At 38.5% G+C, this 18,452-nt stretch overlaps 1 protein-coding gene across 1 annotated transcript; it reads right to left on the reverse strand.

The window, feature by feature from the left end:
- Positions 1–1,181: 1,181 nt before the first annotated feature.
- On the reverse strand, positions 1,182–15,459 carry LOC136248884 (uncharacterized). Its single transcript, XM_066040717.1, has 2 exons — positions 15,371–15,459; positions 1,182–3,091 (listed from the first exon to the last, which is right to left on the reverse strand). The coding sequence occupies exon 2, from the start codon at positions 3,086–3,088 to the stop codon at positions 1,349–1,351; it is 1,740 nt and encodes a 579-aa protein (XP_065896789.1). The 5' UTR covers positions 3,089–3,091; positions 15,371–15,459; the 3' UTR covers positions 1,182–1,348.
- Positions 15,460–18,452: the final 2,993 nt, after the last annotated feature.

Genomic DNA, 18,452 nt, shown 5'->3' on the forward strand with positions numbered 1-18,452 from the left:
GTAGAAAGATCAGCTAGAAGAAGTTACCTGGTAGAGAGTTCAGCTACAAACAAATCACCCTGTAGAGAGTTCAGTTGCAAACAAGTCATCCGGTAGAGAGATCAGCTAGAAGGATCACTTTGCAGAGAGGTCAGCTACAAAGAAATCACCCTGCTTCATCTTTTCTTCTTCCTGTAGTAAAGAAAAAAATGACAGGTTAAAAAGCCCTAAAGCTGGCCATAGGCCGACTTTGGGGTATACAAATACAAAAAGAAGTGAAATCTAATCCAAAACAGCCAAGCTGTAAAAAACGAGTGCGGCCCTGAGAAAGGCTATGGTGAAAAAAGATGTGAAATCCAAGGTGGCGGCCAAGAAATGGCTGTGATGGTAGGTTAATGGTAAAAATTTTAATAACAACAATTCAGTGAATTTGGTGCCGCTTGGTCTTGGTACAAAATTCACCTGAATTGTCGTTATTAAAATTTTTACCATTAACCTACCATCACAGCCATTTCTTGGCCGCCACCTTGGATTTCACATCTTTTTTCACCATAGCCTTTCTCAGGGCCGCACTCTTTTTTTACAGCTTGGCTGTTTTGGATTAGATTTATCTTACAGGAATATATTTGATGGTAATATTGAGGATTTCTGCAAGCAAAACTCTTAGCTTTATGACTGTTCAATGCTGTAGAAGTAATTCCCAATGTGTTTTTGTGTTTATTCCAAATTCGCAAAGGAGAAGATTGGCGAATTTCTGTGAGTGTTTGCAGTGAAGAATCAAGTTTATCCATTGAATGACTAGACCAAGCCACTGTAATGCCTTGCAATTGCTGGTAATTTGTATTACATTGCATAAGTGAAAGCTTAGTTGTACAAAGAGGTATTACTTGATGTACTGGAAGTAAAATATACTCTTCAGGGATTAAACTCCAAACAACTTTGAGAAAATCAAAAGTTAATTGAATAGTTTCACTACACGGTGTAAGTACAGTGGTACTAAAGAGAAATACACCACACTGTGTTCCTTGACAACTCTCATTGCAATGTCCATTTATCAGTACAACTTTCACTTTGACTGCTTCTGCACTGATGCAAATAACTTGGTCTTGTGAAGAGAAAAGAACTGTGGTGTCAAACATAAAGTTGCAGTTTTTCTTACCATTCACTACATGTATTTTTTGTGGTGCACATATAAAAGGACTTCTAGGGGAGTGAGGCATATGTAAGGCATTCAGAGTCACCAGATGACAGTTAGGCTGGTCTTCCTGCACTTTCATTGCAAAAGTGTGAAAACACTGACCTGTTTTGTCAGAGTAAGTGTTATTTGATTCTGAAGGGTGAACCATTATGACCTGGGTTGCAGTTAGGTTTATATGCTAGCGTGATCTACTAAACAATTGTTACGATTAAGATAAGCTATATTTGATTCTTGTTGCTCATATTCAGTGTTCCTTGCATCTTCATCAGTGCACTGGGTTGTGGTAGTTATTTCTTGACTGGATAGAATGTCTCCAGATTCCTCTGGGATCCTTCTCACTAATGTGGAGGCTTTTTTAACCTTTAAACTGTTATTTGATACATCAATGTCATTTGCCTCCTCAGTTTCATTTGGTACTTTCCCTGCACTTGTTAGATGACCTGGTATGGCTACTAGAGAATGTGGTTCTGCACTTTCTAACTGAGGTAAAAGTTTGAAAGGTGGATCATTCCATTGTCTTTTATTTACCCATGTAATCTCACCATGGTGAGGCTGTTGTAGACTTAGTTTGCTGAGAATCTGCTGTGATTTTTTTACTTTGCTACCTGATGTGTTCCATGAATGTTCAAATCTACTACAACATTTGTCTTTCACTTCTTTACTTTTTTTGACAGGTATTTGTGATAGCATGGCTGTAATATGTTCTGATTTCAATGTCTTCCAAAAGATAGTGTTCATTAGGTTTGCCCAATTAATCTGAAATGATTCTGCAGTGATATGCTTCATGCAATAGTATTGACTGTCCTTGAAAATTACTGTGGTTGCCAGTTTCCATTGCAGAAAAGCAGTGCCTAACCAATTAAACATAAGTATTTCTATGTAGGCAAAAGCTAAGCACATCATCGAAGTTCTATGCTGACAACAAGCTGGAATTTGCAAGAATTGTAACTGATGTTGCATCTTTGATTGAAACACTGTATCCAGCTTCATAAGGAATTGTTCGGATATAGCTGCTGATCGCATAAAGATGGCTGGTAGAGTCTGTGTCTTGAAACATTTTTGATACAAATCTGATAAAGTTTTCGTTGGTGGTTCAGACTGCTGTAGTAAAATATCAGCATGATTTTCTAAGCAATGACTTGACTGATCAAATGTTGCATCGTTTGTTGGAGAGACCATCCTGTCAGACACTCTGTTTAATGATTGAGCACCCTTTCTTGATGAGGCTTCCCTTTCAGACGTTCTATGAACTATACCAGTATCTCTTACTAGTGCAGAGACTTCAACAGGCACAGTTACCACAGTGTCAACACCTTTCATTGGTGTAACTACCCTATTAGATACTCTATCTACTTTAGCAGTATCAGCACTATCTAATGGCCTCTCGGAAGTATCACTTAAAACAGTTTGAGGTGCAACAGGTTGCACTTGAAGATCAGGAGATAAACCAGCATCATAATTTTGGATTAATATTTCTACTTTGTGCTGTAATGTCAATGAGCAATGTGTTTGTTCTAAGCAAACAGCTTGTAAGTTATGCAATTCTTGTTTAACTAGCTTTTTCTCGTGTATTACGCTAAACATTAAGTCTGATGATTTTGCCAGCAGACTAGCTACGCCTTTACGCATATTGATATATACCATCTTTTCTGTCTTGCTAACAATGGTGTAAGTAACCTTTTCTTCTGTTAGTGATAAATCATATTTATAATTTTCTGACTTACTGATGCTAGGTGTACGTGGACATGATGAGCCAGATTCTGATAGTTTATGAGTGCTTTGTGGGTATTCTACACATAAATTGTTACTTAAATGTTTGCAAATTAACAGTGTCCTTTTATCAAACTCAGGATGGTCTTTTGAGTTTTGGACAATTGGAGGTTGTATGGAGGTGTGGTCTGAGCATCCCATGACCTGAAACAACATAATGTGAAAAGTCTAGGTAAGATCACTTTTGTTATTACAAGCGTTATTATGATTACAAGCTTGAGAGTTAAGAATACAGACATACATAGATACATTTAATGGGACCTCATGCAACTGTATACACTGGACAACATCACCATGTATACCAACCAGGACAAAGTAGCTGTATTACTGTTATCGTCTGCATCAAATCTCAAGAAAACACTTGCGGACAGCCAGATATTGATTTTTTTTTAAATTACCAACACCTGATTTTTGGTTCGCCTGCCAGCACATTCACAACTCACATGGCTATAGAGGCCAAACAAAGTCACCACAATAACAAACTCACAGGTGACATGTGGCTTTTCTGGTTCGACAAGTGGTCTGCCTTTTGCACTTTGCCTTTCCTTTTATCTTCAATTGCATGGTTGTCTTCTTCTTCTTTATGCAAGGAAACCAATATCACCATACATACTGACATGAGCAAGTTCTCCATCTTCTGGCCTTTATATGCTATGCTTGTCAGTTCTTTATCTATCCATGAGTATGCTAACCTATTGGGTTTATGAGCTAGTAAAGGACCTCAGCAACCGTTCCATCTAACCTGCTGATCACCTTTTGCAGACCAGATATTGTTGTCTACAGTTCAAGATAACTTTACTAGAACTGACATGTCCTTTGGACTCTGAGCATCATATTTAAGTAGGAAGCAAAATAAGAGTGAATACTTACACAGCTGCTTGCAGAATTTGACTATTATGGAATGCCAACTAGTTATTATGAAACAGTGGAATTAGTGTTCTAGGTCACTATCAGCCTAGCTGTATTTAGAATTTAAGAAGATTTATTGACTTCATTCAGCTATTTGTTACCACCAAGTCTTCCATAAGACAAACTCTTGACAGCACAACTAATATGTGCATATCTTGTTCACAAAGATTTTTTGGCCCAAATGAACAGCTCAGCATTTTAAAATGTTTAATTAGCCATCTTTATTGTAAACTGACCTGAATTTCATGATACTCAGTTCCTACCTAGTCCCAAGTTATATATTATGTATGTACCATGACTACATTCAACTGCCTACAAGATTTCCTTATGGTAATCTGGTTGTAGTCACACAAGACTGAGGTCTCATCTTTTTGCGCATTTCCTCATTTATAATAATGACGGTTCTCTCTCATACCAAGGCATTAATTTTCCTTACAGAACTTTACGCGGGCGAGATCAAAGGAAAAGTGTACTTTAAATTTCATTAGGGCAAACAGTACTTTATTGCCTAAAGAGTGCTTTATTGTATGATTAAAGCACTCTTTGTGGTGCAATAAAGCACTCTTTGTGGTGCAATAAAGCACTCTTTGTGGGCAATAAAGCACAGTTGCCCACGTGCTCTAGTGCAGGCTAACAGCCTGCAGCATTCACACCAGACCCAAGCTGGTGCAGGCTGATAGCCTGCACCATGCTGAGCAGTCAATCACCCCAGCCAACATGTGTTCTACCACTGGACTGCTTTTATAGACATATCTAAATACCTTGATGATGGGTGGGAGAAGGTTACATTTGTTAAAGTAAATAGGCAAGTCCTGGAGATATCACAGAAATATTTCACCACGTGTCACAATAGAATTTATTGTGGATTGTGACCAAAACTTGCCAAAATATGCGATGAATGTCTACTATGCCAAACTATGCACGAGTTACTTTGTTAAACTAGCTTGTGTGCATTCAGGCTGCTAATAATTTGTGCAACGTGTATTAATTATGAGTCCTAGTGTATGGCTGCAAGCTACCACTAGAAAGTTCCATAAATCATTTAAAGTATTGCCTTGCTTGTGCTATATGAATAATAAAGCACTCGGTGCTTGGCCTCTGATCTTCAACTGTGCCTGTGAAATAAGAAGAGGGAGTAGCTGAAGCTGACATACAATAATTGCATGGGACAATGTTCTTAAACTATGAGAACATGCTGCCATGCCCTTAATGATCAGAACTGGGTGACCACACCCATTATGTATCTAGCTGCAAGAAAACAAGACACCACATCCCTTAATCTGTTGTGTAGTTCACTCAGACAAGTAGTGAGATTGAGATACTCTAATAAAGCAGTCACAGCCACGTGTGTTAATAAACTATTGCAATTAAAAGTAATGGAATGGGTGACTTATGCTATGTACCTTCATACCTCTGCAGTTATTTTCTTGTAGCCTACATGTCCATTTTCAGTAGAGTGCAGATGTTCTAAAATATTCTTAAAATGATGATGATTGAAGAAAGTGTGGCCGCTTTTATTTTACAATCTTAAGGAATGTGGGCAGAAGATGGTTCATCCTTTTTGGCAGACAAACAAAGAACATTTTTGAAGTACAATGCCTGAGTAGTTTGGAGTCTGTTATAGTGGCAAAACACGAAAGTTTTAGTTCCCTAGTGACAATCACGCATCTTGTTTTCTCCTCAGTCATGATTTGATTTGGTTTATTATTATTCTCTTGGTAATCGGCATGAGTCGTTCTTCCTTACCAGAGCTAAAACACATATGTATAGCACAAACAAAAACAAAACTAGACACACATGCACTAATTACTAACATGCATCATTACTTAAATACATAGATTTAACACATTCAACAAATTCAGGATGAGTGCCTTCAGTTTCAGTGGTCAAGATACATTCCACTCAAGTCTCAAACAGCTCTCCGTGGCCTTCTTTTGACATAACTACCTCGCTCAACTTCACCTCAGAATTCACACCTCACATAGTACTACATAGATGACTGCCACAAAGAAGACTCCTGATTGAACAGGCAAGTGCTTTTGTAGTGTAGTCTCTCATCCTTGCCAAGTAAGCACATGACACCCTTGCACTATTTACAAATTGCTGCAAAAATTATCAATTCACACAATGTGCAGCACAATTTATAACTTTTTAAAGTTAAAAAAAAGATATGGGTCATTCCATGTCAAATCAGCAAAGAATTTAGGGTCACTTCATGGTTTTTGACGAAGCTTGGTGTTTGTAGTACCCGTGGTGCTTATCACTCAAGCAAATTTTAGCTCCATACATTCCTTAGTTTCTAATTTATGACCACAAATATTTTGAATATTTCATGAAAATTTGGTCCATCTCTAGTTATATAATCGACTGCAACTTTGAAAATATTTTTTAACACAATTTTCACTGATGGAAGACTGTTGATTGACCTTTCCAGTGATCCCTAAATTATGGGATATCTACTTAATTTTGGTTCAATAGTACTTCATTGAAAACTTTAATCCTTTATATTTTGAAAAACGCTACTTGAAAATTTTCAAATTTTTTTTGTGAATAATGATTGGGTCATAGTCTATGTTTGATAATATTTTTGTGGTGGGACCACATTGGGCTCAAGAGATATAATGAATTATGTTGTGGTATGCGGTGGAATTTGCAATCTATTATTGCTGTATTGGAGTGTACACCTCCAATAACCACTCACAACAAAGCCATGCCAAGTTTGTCTTACAGAGTGAAGGTGTCTATAGGTACATTGCAACCTGTATTAGTAACCACCTGTATTGAAAGGCCATCTATGTGCTGCAGTTAAGTTATGCTTCTTCAATGTATAGCACCAAAGCATCAACCCTTCCTAGCAAATCCAAAAAGGTCCTTATTAGACAGGTTGACTATAAATTACAGATCTGACCACCATGCGTCCACAAAGATCATGTAAATGTTGTACCATCTCTTCACAAATATCTTCTTTATTAAGTTGAATCCCACTGTAGTGGACTTAGCCATATTTAAGTTGCATGTGTGGCTGCATAGGTACATACAACAGAACTCCTCAGAAGGGATACCTGGATACCTTGCTAACCAGGACACCTGTTTATACACTGTACTCCCACTCTAGTGGTGCACATACCTTTGAACCAAGATATTTTTGTGGCTTCTGTAATATGAGCACTTTATTATGGTCCCAGGAATGGAGGGGTTTTACCATATACATGCATTACTTGTACCCAGTGTTGGGAGTAACGCAAGTAACGCATTACGTAATATTATTACTTTTGCGGTAACTAAGTAATATAACAAAATACGCTATAAAAACAGGTAATATAACTCAAGTTACTTTACTTACAAATGTAGTGCATTACCTAAGTAATATAGTTACTGTAATGAGTCTAATATTACGTAATATTATTACTACAAGTAACGAAGTTACTAATCTCGTTAGTTATTTTCTGAGTAACGCCTATAGCCACAATGAAGTAACAAAGCCTACTGAATGAAGCTTATTCACCAGCTTCTTACTTATAACCAAGATTTGCACATTGTCCAACAACGCAATCATATGTCACATGATAAAGTGGTAGTTTCACACGTGACAACTTAAGGCTGTGGACACAAAGTAATATAGTTACTTTATTTTATGGGTAATATGTAACTGTAACTAAATAGTTCAGTTGCAAGTAATATGTAATATGTAACTAGTTACTTTTACAAAGTAACTTGCCCAACACTGCTTGTACCTCAGTGTGTGAAATTAATTACTACATTACTTTACATTCATGACCACTTTGAAGATCAAGTCATTTCATACACATACTCATGTAGGAGGTAAACATGTTGACCACATGTTTAACATTTACCTGTACTGATCTTCAAAATGTGAATGCAAAATACTTTGAAAAACCATTAATTTTAGTAATTACAGTACTATAAATCACACATTGAGGTGCAAACAATTGCAAGTGTTAATAATATAAATACTCTTGGTACAAGTAATGCATCTACCGTATATAGTGTGACTCTTCTATTCCCTGGACCATTGATGAAGTGTTCATTTTTGAGAAACCACAGACTTGTCTTGGGTCCAAAATGTACGTACAATTATAAAGTAAGATCATGAGGCTTCAAGGTGCGCAGGTATCCTTTTTGAGGAGGTCTGTTGTACCTATGCAGCCATATAAGTAACTTGAATATTGTAGAGTGGGGATATGTATGTAAGGCACTACGGCAAGATTTTACTTAATAAATAAGGTATAACTGAAGAGATGGTACAACATTAATGTGTTTATGGACGCATGATGATCTCATAATTATATAGTCAACCTGTCTAATAAGGATCGTTTTTGGATTTGCTAGAAAAGGTTGATGCTTTGGTGCTATACATTAAGATCCCATTAAAGTATAAATTATCTGCAGCTTATAGATGATCTTTCGATACAGGTGGTCACTAATACAGGTTGCAATGTACCTAGAAACCTTCATTCTGTAAGACAAACTTGGCACGGCTTTGTTGCAAGTGGTTATTGGAGGTGTACACTCCAATACAGCAATAATAGACTGCAAATTCCACCGCATACCACAACATAATTCATTATATCTCTTGAGCCCATTGTGGTCCCACCACAAAAATTTTATCAAACATAGGCTATGACTTAATCACTATTCATAAAAGAATTTGAAAATTTTCAAGCAGTATTTTTCAAAATATAAAGGATTAAAGTTTTCAATGAAGTATTTTTGAACCATAATTAAGTAGATATCCCATAATCTAGGGATTACTGGAAAGTTCAATCAACAGTCTTCCATCAGTGAAAATTGTATTTAAAAATATTTACACAGTGTAGTTAATTTTGTAACTAGAGATGGACCAAATTTCATGAAATATTTAAAATATTTGTGGTTATAAATCAGAAACTATGGAATGTATGGAGCTAAAAATTTGCATGAGTGATAAGCACCAAACACACCAAGTTTTGTTAAAATCTAAGAGGTGACCCTAAATTCCTTGTTGATTTGACCCATATAGCTAACAGTATAATAAGCAAAAACAAAATAATGGACCTAAATACGAAACTCTGCAACCTGCAAAGCAATCTGTACCTCAGCACCTAGACAATGCAAACTGTACAGGGCACCTGAATGTCATACTCTCCAAAGATTATTTTATCATAAGTCACAATGGTTTGCTCAACAGCATTTGGAAAATAGCCATAACAGGGACTGACAGTAGATAACAAGTCCCACCATTGTTTAAGCTTAGAAAGCTTGCCACCAGCAGCACTGCTTTACTTCGATCCAGTAAGATGAGAAATCAGGGGAAAGATTCTGATAGTGTACATGTCCATAGCCAGGGGTAGTCCCTTCACTACAAAAGATGGTGCAACCAGAAAAGCAGATGAGGGCAAAGGACCTCAAGTGTTACTTGGTAATTTAACTTGTTGAAGGCATTCTTTGCATCAAAAAGGAGAACATCATCAACCTCAGGTAAATCAAAAATCTGTTTCATTGCATGGACAGCAGCTTCACAACCTCCCATTTGGCCAGCACATGACTGACAGGATCCTGCTGTAAATTATGCCCCACAATAGTCTTATCACTGCCTTTCCATTGCTTCTTTGCAAAACTTCACCCACACCAAAAGAGCATAGACAAGGACAGTGGAAATACAATGGGCAAAAGCAGAAATAGCTGCATACAAATCCCTAGAAGCATCACCAAAGCTATACAAAGATGTCTCCAAGTTCAAGCATCCAGGCCAGCCATAAAAGAGTAGATGAAACAGGATCAAAGATAGCATCAGGGTCACCAGAATGACCACAAGCTTCAATGCATCATACACAGTTTTGGGAGAGCCATCAGACAGAGGAACCTATTACATGAATTGCGATTAAAGAGGGCCACAATCACAAGAGCAGCATTGACATGGCCCCGAATCATATGGTATAGGCAAATTGAGGTTGATAGTCACTGAAGCAGATAGCTGTTTCTATATGACAATCCTTCATAAAGCAAAGCTAAAAAGTCACCCTTAAGCCAAAGATCAAGTCATCTCTGAAGGCAGGAGCAAACTATCCGAAAGCTGAGTTTGGACTCACAGTAGGTTTTTGTAGAAGCAAGTTGGGCATCAACAATGCAGCTTTTAACACAAAATGGTTCTAGAGCAGGCCGTTCACAAAAGGAAATGCAGTAATGACACAAGTTCAGAGACAAGAGTTGCCTGATGACATGGTAAACAAGTTTCACAGAAGAATTTTGAAAAGGGGTTTCCACTACTGGTTTATATTTCCTGACTGCTATATTAAAGTATCTTGAGTTTATATATGTGACCTTATTTTAGTTAAATAATAGTTCCTCATATGATAGCAACACTTGTAGCATTGTTCTGAACTATGATTTTGGTGAAAAGATCAATTCTGAGTTATTAGTTCCTTGGTTTTGCCATGGCCTGGCCTTACCTCATCAAGGATTTTTTACACCACTGGTGGCTGAGTGCAGCTATATCCAGCACCTTCTAAAGTTGGTACCTTGCTAGAGCATTCTAAGAAAACTGCATTCTGAGTCATTTTAGCTAGCTAATTCAACTATCTAGTCAGTAAAAAATAAACAAAATCCACCCTCCTGCACTGCTATTGAGTACAGGAGGATGAGAAACTAATAATTAAGTATATGTGGCTTGAAGTTTAAAATTTACTGTACTGACCTCTGTACAGAGTATATAATAGTTTGCAGATTCTAGTTTCAATTTCTTAATGTTTCAAATACTAATCCAAGTTCCTGAAACCCCTGGAAACTCCCCTGGGTACGCCCCTGTTTGATTTCAATTGGACAGCTTGAAAGTATAGTTTGTCGAGTAGTCAAGCACAGCAGGAGCCACATCATTCAAAATTAGTAGTAGAAGTTGACAAGTTAAGGCCATGTTCTCCAAATAAATTCTCCCCGTCCTGGAGTCAGGCATATTTGCATGCAGGCAGGCGGTCCATTTCCATTATTTCATTATGATTTGCAGGTTTTCAAGCCATTATTTTATTTGCCTGGCACAGCCATAAAAAGATGCGGCATAAAAGCATGCTTAAGCTTTTTCTTCCTTTTAAGTTGCAGAAGTAACACAAATGTGAAGTGTGTGCCGCTGCTGACATTGTTTTTAGTTAGCTTGATAGTATGCAGAAAATAATGGAAGAATACGGAATTTAGTTGACAGTAACCAGATGTAGTCTCGCCCCCAGACCACAAGGGTCTGGTGACACGCAATACAAACTCTTGGCAGTGACGTATATGACCGAGGAATTCATCGGTTACCAATCAAATTCGAGTACACCTCTGACGTCAGATATTCCTATACTTTCACGCAACTAGAACTCACTTTGTTCTTTATCGCTGTGTCCCATTCACGGTCTACACCAATGCTTTTTTACGGTAGCATCATGGATCTTTAGCAGCACTCCATCATCGCTGACAATTTGAATCCATGCCTCAGATTACATAATACGTGATGTCATATGGAAATTGTATGGCTTTGTTTTATACTGCCTAGCGTTTCTATTGCGTGTCACCAGACCCTTGTGGTCTGGGGGCGAGACTAAACCAGATTCTGGTGGTATGGGAAACAGAGAATTTCGTAAAAGAAGGAATATCTGCAGGGGCGGATCTAGGATTTATAAAAGGGGGGGGGGGGGGGCTAACTCAAGGTACTAATCTGTTGGGTAGAGGTGTGCAAAGCACACTTCCCAGCATGTGAAGCATGCTGGAACTAGGGGGGTCTGGGGGCATGCCCCCCCAGGAAATTTTTGAAAAATAGATGCTAAAATACTGCAATTTGGAAACATTTCCACATAAAATTCATAATATTTTCTGCCTGTAGATATTTCATATACTGCCTTTAGATTATAGATATGGCTTTCTAAAGCATTTTGCTAATCAAAATGTTTGGGTAGGTACAGACAACCAAGTACACGATGCACCCCTCTCACAATTGCACAACACCGAATACGTGCATGTTAGAATAATATAATGTTGAACGTGGAAAATTTTGAAATTTGAACAATACAAGATTGAATCTGAGAGCATTTTCAATGAAAATTGTGTACCTGAATTAAGTATTGCCATATATATTAACTACACAAGTGGATGAATGAAGCCCTTTAAATAAACCAATGCACTTCATTGTATATATGTATAGGTGCAGGCAGATTTGGAAAAATTCCATAACAGAACCAACTACATGTTTCCAGTGAATGTTCTATTAGAGTAGTTAGCTGACTGCTCTATTAGAGTATCTTGATCTTGTACACCTCCAAAGCTGATCCGGGCCCTTGTTACATAAACTTTAGCATAAATCCACTGATAATACCTTGGAAAGATGTTTATAAGGTGGTTTTATGAGTATTTGTATTATTAGTGATCATATAATTATGCTAAGACAAAATTTCATTATAATACTCAGCATATTGATCAAGTAAAGCCTAAATATGAAGGGGGGGGCTTCAGCCCCCAAAGCCCCCCCCCCCCTGGATCCGCCCCTGATCTGAACTAGATGTACAACTGTGACAAGCACCCTGCAGGGCAAATAAATGTCTGACCTCAATACCGCACAATTATTGATTGCGCCTAACACCCACATACATGCATGGCATGCATGCACCCTTGATTGCATAGCTTAATTTGCATAGTGCACTGGCTCATACGGCTATATGTATACATACGGTAGATATACACAGACACTGCCCGAAAGGCTTAGATAGACTAATTAAGCTTTTATAACAATCCCTGGCAGGACCATCGATCTACCGACACAGAGCCCGGATAGCGATATACGCCGGGTACGCTAGCTACGTAGACTATCATCAGGGGCGGATCTAGGATTTATAAAAGGGGGGGGGGGGCTAACTCAAGGTACTAATCTCTTGGATAGAGGTGTGCAAAGCATGCTGGAACCATAGATAGTATATACTATCTATGCTGGAACTAGGGGGGTCTGGGGGCATGCCCCCCCCCCCCCCCAGGAAATTTTTGAAAAATAGATGCTAAAATACTGCAATTTGGAGACATTTCCACATAAAATTCATAAAATTTTCTGCCTGTAGATATTTTATATACTGCCTTTAGATTATAGGTATGGCTCTCTGACTCTGAAGTATTTTGCTAATGGAAAAGTTTGGGTAGGTACAGGCAACCAAGTACATGATGCACCCCTCTCACAATTGCACAACACTGAATAGGTGCATGTTAGAATACTAATATTGAAAGTGGAAAATTTTGAAATTTGAACAATACAAGATTGAATCTGAGAGCATTTTCAATGGGAATTGTGTACCTGAATTAAGTATTGTCATACATATTAACTACACAAGTGGCATATATGGATGAATGAAGCCCTTTAAACAGACCAATGTACTTCATTGTATGTATAGGTGCAGGCAGATTTGGAAAAATTCCATAACAGAACCAACTACATGTTTCCAGTGAATGTTCTATTAGAGTAGTTAGCTGACTGCTCTATTAGAGTATCTCGATCTTGTACACCTCCAATACTGATCCGGGTCCTTGTTGCATAAACTTTAGCATAAATCCACTGATAATACCTTGGAAAAATGTTTATAAGGTGGTTTTATGAGTATTTGTATTATTAGTGATCATATAATTATGCTAAGACAAAATTTCATTATAATACTCAGTATATTGATCAAGTAAAGCCTGAATATGAAGGGGGGGGGGGGCTGCCCCCCCCCCCCCTGGATCCGCCCCTGATCATGGGGTCTGTACGAAGAAAGAAAGACTAGCTAAACATAGACCACCCTGAAGGACTAGCTAGTGTTTGTTTTGTCCAAGGTAGGGTCCGCAATGCGAAAAATCGATATCCTCCAATCAACTACCTAACTATTGTCATGTGTTAGGCTAAGTGTAACTTGAATAACACCAGCGTGGCAGCCAAGTTTGTTACTTTCTTCTGGTAGAAAACGATACAAATGTCTTAAAATCACGTGATTTTTCGCTGCAGCGGTTTGTAGGGTTCTTCGTATGCCACGATATTCACTCTCAACATTGTTCAAGTAGTCTATCATCAACTCAAAGTATTGGTGGTTTGATTTTATTGGTCATTTTCTGGTGGCAGCACGATCTGTGCAGCTTTTTGACGACAGACAAAATGTTTCTTCCTCTGGAGCGCAGGAAAAGCAGAGCAGCAACTGCGCCGTAGGTCAGCAATGACCAGTACTAGGTAAAGTACCTGCATGCGGAGTATGGTTATAATTGAAGCTTGTTAGCCATCTGGCTGAGCCATCTATATGCTGAAATTCGGCCAAAATGACGCGATTTTTGCAAACAAATACCAGAATGGTTGATACATCAGTGAGACAGTCTCCAACAGCAAGGATACGAAGCTTATAAACACCTAACAATACGGCTATCTCGCCCAGTAAACGCATAGAGCAGTCCAAAGCATGAAATAGGCACTCACGTGATTGATATTCAAATCTCCGAAAATACAACTATAATCTATTCCAATGACCTTAAAATCACTTGGAATCAAGTGACAATCAGTTTGTGTACGTTAGGTTCAGCATCTCGACTAGCCCAGCAGTTTAAGACTTTTCCTACGATACCATCATAGTACAAAACACACCTGCACTGGCCCAAACCACGTCTGAGTGAACAATTAACACAAATATTTACAAAAGGAGCACATCGCATGGTTCCTATTCAGAAATGAAAGCGATTTCATGGGTATTTCCGCAATTTGAGTTTCAATCACGTGAGTGCCTATTTCATGCACTGGATTGCTCTATGCGTTTACTGGGCGAGATAGCCGTATTGTTAGGTGTTTATAAGCTTCGTATCCTTGCTGTTGGAGACTGTCTCACTGATGTATCAACCATTCTGGTATTTGTTTGCAAAAATCGCGTCATTTTGGCCGAATTTCAGCATATAGATGGCTCAGCCAGATGGCTAACAAGCTTCAATTATAACCATACTCCGCATGCAGGTACTTTACCTAGTACTGGTCATTGCTGACCCACGGCGCAGTTGCTGCTCTGCTTGTCCTGTGCTCCAGAGGAAGAAACATTTTGTCTGTCGTCAAAAAGCTGCACAGATCGTGCTGCCACCAGAAACTGACCAATAAAATCAAACCACCAATACTTTGAGTTGATGATAGACTACTTGAACAATGTTGAGAGTGAATATCGTGGCATACGAAGAACCCTACGAACCGCTGCAGCGAAAAATCACGTGATTTTAAGACATTTGTATCGTTTTCTACCAGAAGAAAGTAACAAACTTGGCTGCCACGCTGGTGTTATTCAAGTTACACTTAGCCTAACACATGACAATAGTTAGGTAGTTGATTGGAGGATATCGATTTTTCGCGTTGCGGACCCTATCCAAGGTTACAAGTAATTTAAGGCTCTGACAAAGCCACGTATATCTAACATTGTAATTTAGCGTTAGTTACCTAGCTACGAGGTTTGTTAGCTGCGCCGGTATAAATAGCTGTATGGTAGTTATAAACTTATATATAGTACTCACTTGAAACACTTATCTTTTGATATTCCACCTTATCTTCACAGCAGAAAGACCCCTCAAAGGTAAACGCCCCTGTGAGTATCGTTTTTATTCGAGTCGCGCGTTTTCGTGGGAAACTTACGTCACAACTGAGGTCAGAAAAGTTTCACCCTTTTCGCCAAGTGCCTTTCACCGAAGCAGGAGATTAGCTAACAGGGTGCATAGAAGTCTATTCAAGACTATAGCTATATATATGTCTTCTGAAATGTTCAAAGAGAGCCGTGCACGGTGAGTAGACTGAGGCTTTCGCCTGCGTTCGAATGATCTGCGTGACGCCGTGCATGCATGTAAAGTGTACCGGTCAGCGTGATGGCAAAAGGCTGAGTGTGCAATCACGCTAACTGCTACGCACTCACGCACGGCGTCACGCAGATTCGAACACTGGAGAAAACCCCAGTATGTGTGTGTGTGTGTGTGTGTATGTTGTGTGTGTTGTGTGTGTTGTGTGTGTTGTGTGTGTTGTGTGTGTTGTGTGTGTGTGTGTGTGTGTGCCGTATGTGAACAAGGACCGCGGACAATTTAATGCATGAGTCCGCATGCTCCCCCCCACCGGCTCTTCCCATGTACAATTATATAAGTACAAAAGCAACTTTAATATACATAGCTACAGGGGCGTAGGGAGGGGGGGTTCCGGGGGGTTCAGGACCCCCCTGTAAAATTTAGACTTCCTGCAAGCAGGATCCTAACACACCATTTAGTGCGGCAGGACAAAATGAGTGAGTTGATAAAACTTATCTCTCAGGGAAGGATTTACAGAGGTAACATGAGCCCTCTTCAAAACTTGTTAAAAAGATCGATATACTCTAATAGAGCAGTCAGGTATATACTCTAATAGAGCAGTCAGGTATACTCTAATAGAACATGCATGTAAATATCCATGTCCATATGAAGTTTTTCAGACATTCCAACATTAAATGCAAAACTTAGCATGACCTTATACTGCTATAGCTTTGGTGTGCAGTGTTTAAAGATATAGAGCTCCAGTAATTTATCACTTTTGTTATGCAAAATTAATTCATGCTATGCATATTTGTATAGTTAGCTATATTGTTTTGATTGTCATTTGTATCAGTGGATTCATGGCTCCTATACCACAGTGAGATATAACCATCACTTACAGATTACTATATGTGTCTCTATGTGTTATGCTGTCTGTTTCCACTAGGTGACTTTATCTAGTACTACCTTCATCCCTGGGGCACTTAATGCATCATAATTAATGTACTTTTTGCATAAAATATAGTAATTTGCTGAGTTTTGATTTATTAAAATATTGAAAGTCTCTCAGCGGCTGGGGGCTGTGCCCCCAGACCCCTGCTTCTAGTAACTCAATGCTGGTGCTGGAACCCCCCTTCAAAAAATCCTGGCTACGCCCCTGTAGCTATGCTGTGCCTGTGAGTATTAAGTGAGTGCATGAAGTTTACATAAATGACAAATTATAAATATTGATAGCTCAGTATAATATTGATCTAGTATTAGCTACGTGCATGCATGGCCCATTTCACAAAACATAGCTACTTGTTACAATAAATGTAGACAAAGAAGTATAGATAAGTGAGAACTTAATTGAGGGTAGCTATAATATAGCTATATGCTTTGCAAAAATGTCATCCTCAGTTAATAGTGCTTGCATTATGTTGTTGGCAGATGGATATAGACAGCTATAGTTTAGATCACTATTCAACACTGCAAAGATGGCTTGGAGTGAATATGTATATTGCTGTACTTGGGATCCCTATAATGAGCAGGGGAAAGTAATAATGGTTTCAGTAGGTGCTTAAAAATTTGCAATTAATGATTGTTGTTGGATTAGGTCAGGTTGGAGTGAATTCCACAGTCTTATTGATCTAGGGAAGAATGAGTTATTGTACTGATTGGTCCTTGCATAGATACGTATGATGAAATCCTTGGTCGTGTCCTCTGGTGTTAGAAGTGACAGGGATTAAATCAACAGGAGATATATCAATGAGATTATGAACAATTTTGTAGAGGAGGGTGATATGTTAAGGTCAATGAGCATATTGGTTATGCTGCTGAAAGGTGAGAAGTCAGCCATAATGAATCTGGCAGATTGCCTCTGTACTCGTTCAAGCTTATTAAGGGTTGGCGTATTCTAAAAATGGCATTACAACATTTTCAATTTAATTTGAGTTGGGCAAGACTTAACTCTGTAGGAATGCTTTGACTGAATTGGATGTGATGTTAGTAATGTGGACCATGACAAATCATTGGTGATTGTAATTAACCCCTAAATATTTAGTAGATGAAACTTCTTTGATAGAGATTTCATTAATGATGTAGTTGTAGGTGATTGGATTGTGTTTACGAGTGATTCTCATGAATACACTTTTATCAGGATTAAAAAACATACCAGATCTAGTGCCCCATTGTGATAAGGAGTTGAGATCATTTTGAAGTGATAAACAGTCGGATGTAGAGTGAATAATGGTATAAAGTATGGTATCGTAATGCAGCATACAGACCAATGTTGGAATTGATCGATGATGGTACGTCATTACTATAACATAAAAATAATAGAGGGGCTAAAATTGTTCCTTGGGGGACACCAGAGTACTACTTTCATGAAAATTGGCAAAGCCAAAATGAAATGTTGTGACTTTCTGTACAAGACGTACAGGCATCACTATTACCAAATCTCAATGCTAGCACCCACACTTTGTCACTTGTTAGCTTACTTTCTGGACAAGAAAAGTGTCATTGGCATTCATCTATGAATCTCAATACTAGCAGTCGCAGTTTGCACTTTCTGAACTTCCTTTGCCTAGGGGATTAAAGTACTTAGAACAAGTCAACATAAGTTTTTACATTATTTAGAGCTCCTTAGATGATGTAGGTTCAGCTACCCACAGCCTGTGGCCTTGGTAGTCAAATTTATGGGTAGCCTCACTGAGTCTATGCAAAGCATCAGAAACCTTGCTGGCTCATTCCAAAATAAAAATTCGTTCTCCTTATGAGGCTTTGAGTGGTAACTTGTTTTGACGTCTATGTACCAAAAGTATAGCTGGCCCAATTGTCCATTATATAA

This window comes from Dysidea avara, chromosome 3, assembly GCF_963678975.1.
Source record: "Dysidea avara chromosome 3, odDysAvar1.4, whole genome shotgun sequence".
NCBI classification, from domain to species: Eukaryota; Metazoa; Porifera; class Demospongiae; order Dictyoceratida; family Dysideidae; genus Dysidea; species Dysidea avara.